The sequence below is a fragment of the Salvelinus fontinalis genome, chromosome 24 (genome assembly GCF_029448725.1).
Source record: "Salvelinus fontinalis isolate EN_2023a chromosome 24, ASM2944872v1, whole genome shotgun sequence".
NCBI classification, from domain to species: domain Eukaryota; kingdom Metazoa; phylum Chordata; class Actinopteri; order Salmoniformes; family Salmonidae; genus Salvelinus; species Salvelinus fontinalis.
The window spans coordinates 9123419-9134438 of record NC_074688.1 but is presented as its reverse complement, the minus strand read 5'-3'; the positions used below and the strand labels follow the sequence as shown (position 1 = coordinate 9134438).

The window sequence follows — 11020 nt, the reverse complement described above, 5'->3', positions numbered from 1 at the left end:
TGGGACGAAAGAGATATCTAAGGCATTATCCAGCAAATCTGAATTGTGAGTTTATTTTAAAACCAGTTTAGAGTTTGACTTGATGTAGTGCTGATTTAAATCCAGGTATAATGGTATATGATATATTACAATGGTTATAATGGGATTATAAATGGGCCAACATTCACACAAAATAATTACAAGTATAACACCTTTTAAAACCAAAACGTTTTTATTTTTCTTCTGATACAAAAGTATTTTATTTTTATAAACTTTTTTTTGTGTTTTTTTATGTATTTTTACAAAGATAAATTAGCATTTCTTATAATACATTTAAAAAACATTCACAACACCTGTTTCTCTTTACAAAAAAGTACTTAATGGAGTTGTCGGGTTGGCAGTACCCACAGGTCTTAGGTACTAACAGGTTCTTAAAATCACACTTCAAAAGGGCACTTCCCAAACCACACCTATTCCTCATAGTGTATAGTGTAGTCACTATATGGGGAATGATAGGGTTGCATTTGAGACCTATTAACCAAAGGACTTGTCTGTCAGACTGGCAACACAGTAGAGATGTCGAGAGACAGGGTACAGAGTCCCTCTGTCTCGGCTGTGTGTGTTGTATTTGACTTTCTCTCTGCTGTGTGTGTGTGTTGTATTTGACTGTTTCTCTGCTGTGTGTGTGTGTGTGTGTGTGTGTGTTGTATTTGACTGTTTCTCTGCTGTGTGTGTGTGTGTGTTGTATTTGACTGTCTCTCTGCTGTGTGTGTGTGTATTTGACTGTCTCTCTGCTGTGTGTGTGTGTGTGTTGTATTTGACTGTCTCTCTGCTGTGTGTGTTGTATTTGACTGTCTCTCTGCTGTGTGTGTTGTATTTGACTGTCTCTCTGCTGTGTGTGTGTGTATTTGACTGTTTCTCTGCTGTGTGTGTGTGTGTATTGTATTTGACTGTTTCTCTGCTGTGTGTGTGTGTATTGTATTTGACTGTTTCTCTGCTGTGTGTGTGTGTGTATTTGACTGTCTCTCTGCTGTGTGTGTGTGTGTGTGTTCTATTTGACTGTTTATCTGCTGTGTGTGTGTGTGTGTGTGTGTGTGTGTGTGTGTGTGTGTGTGTGTGTGTGTGTATTTGACTGTTTCTCTGCTGTGTGTGTGTGTGTTTTGTATTTGACTGTTTCTCTGCTGTGTGTGTGTGTATTGTATTTGACTGTCTCTCTGCTGTGTGTGTGTGTATTTGACTGTCTCTCTGCTGTGTGTGTGTGTGTGTGTGTGTTGTATTTGACTGTCTCTCTGCTGTGTGTGTTGTATTTGACTGTCTCTCTGCTATGTGTGTTGTATTTGACTGTCTCTCTGCTGTGTGTGTGTGTATTTGACTGTCTCTCTGCTGTGTGTGTGTGTGTGTGTTCTATTTGACTGTTTCTCTGCTGTGTGTGTGTGTGTGTGTGTGTGTGTGTGTGTGTGTGTGTGTGTGTGTGTGTGTGTGTGTGTGTGTGTGTGTGTGTGTGTGTTGTATTTGACTGTTTCTCTGCTGTGTGTGTTGTGATGGTTGCAGCTTAATGCAATAATAACTCAGCTGATGCAGCAGATTTGATGGGAGTGGATTGCATAAGGGGCAACTCTACAGACTGTATGAGTGTGACTCTCTTTCTCTCTCCCTGTGTGTGTTTCACTGTTGGTGTATTATAGCATTTGCATAATGTGTTTTGGGGGTTGATTGTCTAACATCATTCATAATAACCCTTAATTCACTTCCATAACCAGTAAAAAGAAATACAGAAAGAACCTTATACCAGTTCATTACTGACCGCCATTCCTAAGGGTTCCATGAGTGACTGAAGAAGGTCAAGGGTTAAAGTTCAGAGTTCATAGTTGAGTGTCTGTTTCCTCATTAAGACTGCGTGTAGGTCGGTGGAGATCAGCTGTGCTGCTTGCTGAGCACTGAGGTAAAGGACATAGGCCTACGTTTCCCAGGTGCCTTAGCTGCAGCACCATAGAGTCAATTCACTCCAAATCCCAGGTGCCTTTGCAGTGGCATAGCTTCATAGCCTCCAGAGTGTGGCCGGCTGGGCAGCCCAGCCTCCCGTTCCACATAAGGCATGTTAACCAAGCTACATCAGCTAGTCATAGTGCATTTCAGTGTGGCTGTAGTTTAGATCTGTACATCATCTTGACCATGACTTTCCAGTGTAAATTCAACCTTTAAAACAACTCTCTAAAGTCAGAAGGTTCTATAGATCAGCCCAGAGCCTGCTGTAGGCTGCAGGGTCAGTCTCTTCTCTGGCAGTGGGTTAGTCTGCTAGTAGGGAGAGAACCACAGACAACGTGGGCAAAGGAGACCACTGTCTGCTTAGTGGGGCTATTTATCTGTCTGTCCTTCTCTCTTTCGCTCTCTACATCAGGTAGTAGCACTAGCAGTGGGTTTGGGGGCAGGTTTGCTTTAAAAAGCCACCCGGTTCCTATCTTCCCCTTTCTCTATTCCTCTCCCTCTTTACTCACACCACCGTCTCATTGCCCTTGCCAGGTTTTATCCAGCTGTCCCCCGGTGCCCGCTTGCCCCTCCCTGCCCGGCCGTCCCTCCACAGGCGGGCAGAGCAGCGTTGCCAGGTGTGAAGGGTCTTGGCCGACCAGATCCACATGCCCGACGTGATGCCCACCAGCAGAGACATAAAGATCCTCAGCATCTCTGCTGCCACATATGAGTCCCTGGCACTGGCCCTGAAGTCCCCCCAGTGGGATAGCTGGTAGAGGTAGCAGCCTATCACGGTGGACGCAGGTACCATGTACAGCACAGAGAACACCCCGATCTTCACCATCAGACGCTCCAGCTTGTCCGTCTTGGCCCCGTCCTTCTGCAGGTTGGAGCGGATCTTGAACAGGGCCACCAAGCCGGCACAGATAAACAGAGTGCCAATGAGGAGGTATGCAGCGAGCGGGGCAACCACGAAGCCCGTCACTGCCTCCTGCTGTAGGTTACCCACGTAGCACAGCCCCGTGAGGTCATCAGCATCTACTAGTCGCATGATGAGGATGACGATGGTCTTGATGGCGGGGATGGCCCAGGCTGCTATGTGGAAGTAGGAGCTGTGCATCTCGATGGCCTCGTGACCCCACTTTAACCCTGCAGCCAGGAACCAGGTCAGAGTCAGAATCACCCACCTGGGCGGAGGCAGAGAGACGGGTTAGAGAGCTGGGAGTCCACTGTTCTAACGGTTTCATTCAAATCTATTCCTTACAGTGTAATACTTTTGTCCAGAGTGTGTGTGTGTGTGTGTGTGTGTGTGTGTGTGTGTGTGTGTGTGTGTGTGTGTGTGTGTGTGTGTGTGTGTGTGTGCCCACCACAACGAGGAGGCCATGCCAAAGAAGTAGAGCAGGAGGAAGACGATGGCACAGCTAGTACTCTTTAACCCCTCCTGTACCAGAACAGGTACCGCTGCCTCCTCCAGGTCACAGGACACACGCTCCCGACCCAGAGTCAGGCGCACCTACAGGGAAAGACAGAGACACAGGGGTTAGACATGGACCAGGTCATCAGGTCATCCAGGAGACCAGGGGTCATCAGGTCATCCAGACTAGAGGTAATCAGGTCATCCAGGAGACCAGGGGTCATCAGGTCATCCAGGAGACCAGGGGTCATCAGGTCATCCAGACTAGAGGTAATCAGGTCATCCAGGAGACCAGGGGTCATCAGGTCATCCAGGAGACCAGGGGTCATCAGGTCATCCAGGAGACCAGGGGTCATCAGGTCATCCAGGAGACCAGGGGTCATCCAGGAGACCAGGGGTTATCAGATCATCCAGGAGACCAGGGGTCATCAGGTCATCCAGGAGACCAGGGGTCATCAGGTCATCCAGGAGACCAGGGGTCATCCAGGAGACCAGGGGTTATCAGATCATCCAGACTAGGGGTAATCAGGTCATCCAGGAGACCAGGGGTCATCCAGGAGACCAGGGGTCATCAGGTCATCCAGGAGACCCGGGGTCATCAGGTCATCCAGGAGACCAGGGGTTATCAGATCATCCAGGAGACCAGGGGTCATCAGGTCATCCAGGAGACCAGGGGTCATCAGGTCATCCAGGAGACCAGGGGTCATCCAGGAGACCAGGGGTCATCAGGTCATCCAGGAGACCAGGGGTCATCAGGTCATCCAGGAGACCAGGGGTTATCAGATCATCCAGGAGACCAGGGGTCATCAGGTCATCCAGGAGACCAGGGGTCATCAGGTCATCCAGGAGACCAGGGGTCATCCAGGAGACCAGGGGTTATCAGATCATCCAGACCAGGGGTGATCAGGTCATCCAGGAGACCAGGGGTCATCAGGTCATCCAGGAGACCAGGGGTCATCAGGTCATCCAGGAGACCAGGGGTCATCAGGTCATCCAGGAGACCAGGGGTCATCAGGTCATCCAGGAGACCAGGGGTCATCAGGTCATCCAGACTAGGGGTAATCAGGTCATCCAGACTAGGGGTAATCAGGTCATCCAGGAGACCAGGGGTCATCAGGTCATCCAGGAGACCAGGGGTCATCCAGGAGACCAGGGGTCATCCAGGAGACCAGGGGTCATCCAGGAGACCAGGGGTCATCCAGGAGACCAGGGGTTATCAGGTCATCCAGGAGACCAGGGGTCATCCAGGAGACCAGGGGTAATCAGGTCATCCAGGAGACCAGGGGTTATCAGGTCATCCAGGAGACCAGGGGTCATCAGGTCATCCAGGAGACCAGGGGTTATCAGGTCATCCAGGAGACCAGGGGTTATCAGGTCATCCAGGAGACCAGGGGTCATCAGGTCATCCAGGAGACCAGGGGTCATCAGGTCATCCAGGAGACCAGGGGTCATCAGGTCATCCAGGAGACCAGGGGTTATCAGGTCATCCAGGAGACCAGGGGTTATCAGGTCATCCAGGAGACCAGGGGTCATCAGGTCATCCAGGAGACCAGGGGTCATCAGGTCATCCAGGAGACCAGGGGTCATCAGGTCATCCAGACCAGAGGTAATCAGGTCATCCAGACTAGGGGTAATCAGGTCATCCAGGAGACCAGGGGTTATCAGGTCATCCAGGAGACCAGGGGTCATCAGGTCATCCAGGAGATCAGGGGTTATCAGGTCATCCAGGAGACCAGGGGTTATCAGGTCATCCAGGAGACCAGGGGTTATCAGGTCATCCAGGAGACCAGGGGTCATCAGGTCATCCAGGAGACCAGAGGTCATCAGGTCATCCAGGAGACCAGGGGTTATCAGGTCATCCAGGAGACCAGGGGTCATCAGGTCATCCAGGAGACCAGGGGTCATCAGGTCATCCAGGAGACCAGGGGTCATCAGGTCATCCAGGAGACCAGAGGTCATCAGGTCATCCAGGAGACCAGGGGTCATCAGGTCATCCAGGAGACCAGAGGTTATCAGGTCATCCAGGAGACCAGGGGTCATCAGGTCATCCAGGAGACCAGAGGTTATCAGGTCATCCAGGAGACCAGGGGTAATCAGGTCATCCAGGAGACCAGAGGTCATCAGGTCATCCAGGAGACCAGAGGTCATCAGGTCATCCAGGAGACCAGGGGTAATCAGGTCATCCAGGAGACCAGGGGTTATCAGGTCATCCAGGAGACCAGAGGTAATCAGGTCATCCAGGAGACCAGGGGTCATCAGGTCATCCAGGAGACCAGGGGTTATCAGGTCATCCAGGAGACCATGGCTGGGTCTACGTACTCTAGCATGTCTTCCTGTCCTTGTCTACTTTCCTCATTACCACTGGTAGCTGAAAGGACTGGACAGGTTTACAACAAACTGCTTCCACCGGTCATATTAGTGATCATGGAGAAGAAGAGGCTAATTTAAACTATTGAGAAACAGCCCAGTGCATTAAGCATTAGTTTAATCATTTAAGTCAGGGGAAGGCTACCCTGTTTTTTGTTCCAACTATGCACCCTGTGGGTACAGTATGCCTCCGGTCTTGTATATATTAGGGATTGATTGTTATATATATATATATATATATATATATATATATATATATATATATATATATTAGGGGTATGTGAGACAAGGGAGATGCACTTGCCCAATGTTGTTTATTATGAAATGGAACTGTACTAATTAGCTAATTTTATGAAACAAACAATTTTGTCTGTCATTGTTTGTTGCCACTACCATTGCGCCTAACCTCGCTGCATCCCCCCACCCTTCCCCTCCAAAAGGACCACAATGGAAATAAGCTTTTAAGCTTTATTGTGTTATCCTTGATGATTTTCTTAAATTGTATGTGGAGGCGCCACTGGCTGGAACACCCTTATGTATATGTTTTAAAAGTTTCAAAGTCAAATCAATCAGTTCAGTGGTTGAAGTGGAACACACCTGGTCTTCCAGGGCAGTTAAATCAAAACATGAAGTGCCTGCAACACTCCAGTACCAGGGCGACCTACCCCTGCTCTAAGTCCTATGTCCTCACCAGGTAGGCCACGCTGTAGAGGTTGGAGCACATGGAGAGGAAGATGATGGGTCTCTCGGGGTAGGAGAAACGTGTTGAGTCCAGGAGGAAGGTGAGGACGGTCAGGGTGGTAGAGAGGAAACACAACACTGCCCACACTGCCATCCACACGTCTGTAAACACCTTGGCCCCGCGCCGGTACAGCCCCGCGTCATACCCACACTGCAGTGCACAGCTGTGGCTCCGCCTCACCCAGGCATACTGGTCTGGCCCGGCCCCCAGGGCCTGGCACTCCTCCTCCTGGGGGGGCAGGGGTCGGACCGGGTGGTAGGGGGCCTCCTCATCCCCCGGACCCTCCATACACATGTGGTTGTGGTCGTTCTGAGGGGGGAACAGGCTGCAGTTGAGCAGCTCTGGCCAGACAAAGCCAAACTCTATTAGGACTGGCAGACACTTCCTCTTGACAGACAGACACATGCTGCCACACGGCCCGATGGGGATGGGAACCTTGTCTGTACACATGGGCACGTACACCGCACACAGGAAGAACTGGAAAGAGAGACAGAGAGGGGTGTTATCTTTGTATATTAATTCATTTCTAAAATAGTTTCTATGATGATTCTGTGTGCATTGCTCTGTCTGCTTTCCCTGTGTTGCATCATGGTCCTTAGTCTGCTTCCTATTCTAATTTCAGACAACAGGAAATGAAAGGACCTGTGTTTTAAGCTTAGTCAGGAAAACCAACCAAGTAGCAGAAAACATTGTGTTGAAACCTTTAGGGAATTTCAAAATAATGATTAAAGCTACTACAACAAATAAACAGGTGATTGAATGGTCGTACAGATAATTCCCTGGAGAGATGAATGTCTCAGGGCCACAGGGGCGACCCTCTGGCATGGGAAGCGCAGGGCAGCATTGTGGGTGAGAGACGATATCAGTGATGCTTCTCTCTGTTGGAGCTGTGCTACTGTTCTCTGATCACTAGCTGGACTGGAGAATGCTTGTTTTCCTCCCTCCGCAGCAGGTGACCTGATTGCTGCCACTGTTCACGGCCAAGTGTGTGTGTGGATACCTGAGAGATTCTTCCTATTAGAAAAGCAATGTGCAAGATCTAGTTTCCATTTCCTCGGGTGAATGTCTGAGAGTGTGTAAGAAAGAAAGAGCCTAATCTGAGGGATGGTTCTGTGCTCAGACAGGAAATGGCAACATTTCACATCCGTCACTCCAGAGAGCTCACATAACACGCTCACACACTGAACCACAAGAGACAGACAATCACAACACAAACTCATAATAACCTATAGCATCCAGACAACTACAATGACACAATAATACCACAAAAGCTCTTAAATCAATTAGAATTGTACTAATGGACTGAATGTTTGTTAATATATCTAAATGGTCAGGATGAGGGATGTCCTTAGAGACAGAGTTGCCAGTGGGCTGCTGTGTCTAGACTATGGAGTGGTAAACCACAGTAAATATCAACACCACTGGATGTAGTCATCCTGACATTTCCATCTAACCACACAAGTAACTACACTTAAAAAACGGGTTCCAAAAGGGTTCTGCGGCTGTCCCTATAGGAGAACCCTTTTTTGGTTCCAGGTAGAACTGTTTTGGTTCTACCTGGAACCTAAAGGGGTTCTTCAAAGGGTTCTCATATGGGGACAGCCGAAGAACCCTTTTTGGTTCTAGATTGCACCTTTTTTTCTAAGAGTGTACTCATTGGTCATTTCAGTCAGGACAATAAAAACCTTATGAAAAAGACTAAATGGGAAGGATTTAATTTCCAGCTTCATGGTGGTTCAGGCAGACAAGTGGCCTTACAGAGAGTAGTACTGAGGGCAGTATTGTTGTTGCCATGTGGAGCTGGCCTGGTCCTCTCCTCAGATATGTATTATCTCATTGCCCCGTGCTGCTGAACCAAGACTGGCTGCCTCCCTGAGACTCTGTCATGTGCTCTCTTTCTTTCTTTCTTTCCACTATACACTGCCTGCTCAATCACACATCCCAGCCTGAGAACCAACAGTGTGTGTGTGTGTGTGTGTGTGTGTGTGTGTGTGTGTGTGTGTGTGTGTGTGTGTGTGTGTGTGTGTGTGTGTGTGTGTGTGTGTGTGTGTGTGTGTGTGTGTGTGTGTGGGTACCGGAAATCCACCAAAGTCCCCACAAGGATAGTGACACAAGGAAAATTCTCCCGTGTGAGGACATTTCCCTGGTCCCCACGAGGACAAAAGCTATTTTAGGCTTAGGGCTAGGTTTAGGGTAACAATTAGGGGTAAGGATTAGGGTTACGTTAAGCGAAAATTTAGATTTTTAATGGAAATCAATGTGGTTCCCACAAGGATAGTAAAACATATGCAGGTAGCCCAGTGGTTAGAGCGTTGGACTAGGAACCGAAAGGTTCCTGGATTGAATCCCCAGGCTGACAAGGTAAAAATATATAATTCTGCCCCTGAACAAGGTAGTTAACCCACTGTTCCCCGTATGCCGTCATTGTAAATAAAAAGGTGTTCTTAACTGACTTTCCTAGTTTAAATAAAGGTAAAATATGAAAATAAAAGTGTGTGTGTGTATGCGCGCCAACCTTCAACTGGCTGGAGCAGCCATACTGTATGAGTGGTGTGAAGGTGGTGAGTTGGAGCTCCGCGTCTGACTGCAGGACGTTGCCCACCAGGTTGGGCATCTTGGTGACGTTGTAGCCCAGGTCCTGGCACATGGCGATGCGTATCGGGTCGCACGTCATCTCCTCTGTCTCGTCGCCGAATGCACGCACCAGACCAATGGATCCTGGACCGCACAGCAGCGCGAGGGAGAGCGCTACCGCCGCAAGACTGTACACAGCCCGACTCATTGTTACGAGGGGGGAAAGGTCCAAAGTAATCCCGCTAAGAATCCAAATTGATCAACTGATTGGGTTCCGGGCGTTGCCTGGTAGGCTAGTCCACCGGGTGCTGGGGAAAGATTAGTCCACTTCAGAGTGCGCGGTCAGCGGCTGTTTATATCCGCTCCTGTCTCGCCAAGACGAAACTCTCCACTGGAAGCACAGTTGGTAGCCCCTCCGACCCGTCAAGCAAAGTTGGAAACAACGTATCCAACGGCACTAATAAAAGGAACTGTTGTATCCAGATTTTCCTTGCAATTAAAACTCCCGCCTCTCTTTGTAGTGTATGTTTCGATAGTTCCTTATGTGGTTTCTCACGGACGAGACATCGGAGACATCCCGGAGCCCTGTCCGTTCCAGTTTCCCGGTATAGTAACTCTGTTAGGTCTGCGCTCTATACGCTTTGGTGACAGGTTGCTGGTCGGTCTCTGCGTGTTCTGCCCGCGCGCCTCGGTCCCACTCCGTAAAGAACAAATTCTCCGTCTGTCTCGCGAGGGACAGCCAACCAGCGGCCAGGAGAGGTCTCAGAAGCCAATCAGAAGGCGGAACAGTACTCAAAAGGGCGGGGTTATATGATGAGGAACGTTGCCTGTGGCCCTCTTCTCATGTTAAGAATCAGAGAGCGGACTCAACAGTTCTTCTGATGAAATCCAGAACAGAACTAGTATTTATTTTGGCCTTGGGTCATATTTTTATTGGCCGTATTTTTAGATATAAAAGGCAGTCTCGCTCCTGAAACGGGATAGTTGTATTGGTATTTTTACATCACTAATGGTCTTAAAAACAGGCTGCATCTCCACCACAGGCTCACATCTTCAGCTCTTCAACTAAAGTGTTCATGACATTCTAATGGATGCAGTCTACAGCAGTGGTTCCCAACATTTTTCGGTTACTGTACCACCAACGGAATTATGCTCTTCCTGGATTACCCCTGATTTACCCCCTTATGTGCATTTTACCAGTAGGCCTATAGTCTCATGAGTCTTCTCAAGTACCCCCTGTGGATAGGCCAAGTACCCCTAGTTGGGAACTGCTGGTCTGCAGTAATGCTGCTGCGTTGGATACCTCTAGCCTATTGGACATCCACAGACTAACGGCTGTATTTGGACTGGAATGCCTGGTCACTATCACTGTGTGTGTTTATGTTGGTGTGATGACCCCTGGGTGGGGACGCCCCTGATGCTGGTTGAGATATCGACGCATATAGGCATTCTATGCCCGACCAACCTAAACACAGGGGTGGTGGGGGTAGGTTATTGAACAGCTGCCTGTCTCCTACTTGTAGTTTATTCATATTTACAAGAGATAAAGAAAATAGAAGAACAGCATGATCAGCTGACTGCTTTTGTCTGTGTGTCCTAATTGAAAGGCCACTTGGTTTTCCCTAAAGTGATCCCGTTCAGGGGTATTTAACGTGACAACAGATTGGCCGCAATAAAACGACCTCCACCCGCTGCCATACGTGATGGATCCTTCCCGCCCTCCAGTGCGCTCGAGGTCAACTCTTGAGTAATTAGCGCGAAGGTGGAACAATGGCACACGCGCCGTGTAGCTGATGCTTATCAGAGTGGGGGGGAGTGCTGTGTGTGTGTCTGCAGCGGTGTCAAATACTTACATACAAATAAACTACTCCTTAAGTCGTTTTTGGGGGTATCTGTACTATAATTAACTTTTTTATTTTTTACAACTTTTACTTTCACTACATTCCTAAAGAAAATAATGTACTTTTTAACTCCAT

At 48.7% G+C, this 11020-nt stretch overlaps 1 protein-coding gene across 1 annotated transcript; it reads right to left on the bottom strand.

Annotated features, from left to right (window-relative positions):
- Window positions 1-225: 225 nt before the first annotated feature.
- LOC129821878 (frizzled-4-like) lies at window positions 226-9731 on the bottom strand. Its single transcript, XM_055879595.1, has 4 exons — window positions 8986-9731; window positions 6420-6947; window positions 3315-3460; window positions 226-3134 (listed from the first exon to the last, which is right to left on the bottom strand). Exons 1-4 carry the CDS (start codon window positions 9250-9252, stop codon window positions 2471-2473), a joined length of 1605 nt encoding a protein of 534 aa, XP_055735570.1. The 5' UTR covers window positions 9253-9731; the 3' UTR covers window positions 226-2470.
- Window positions 9732-11020: the final 1289 nt, after the last annotated feature.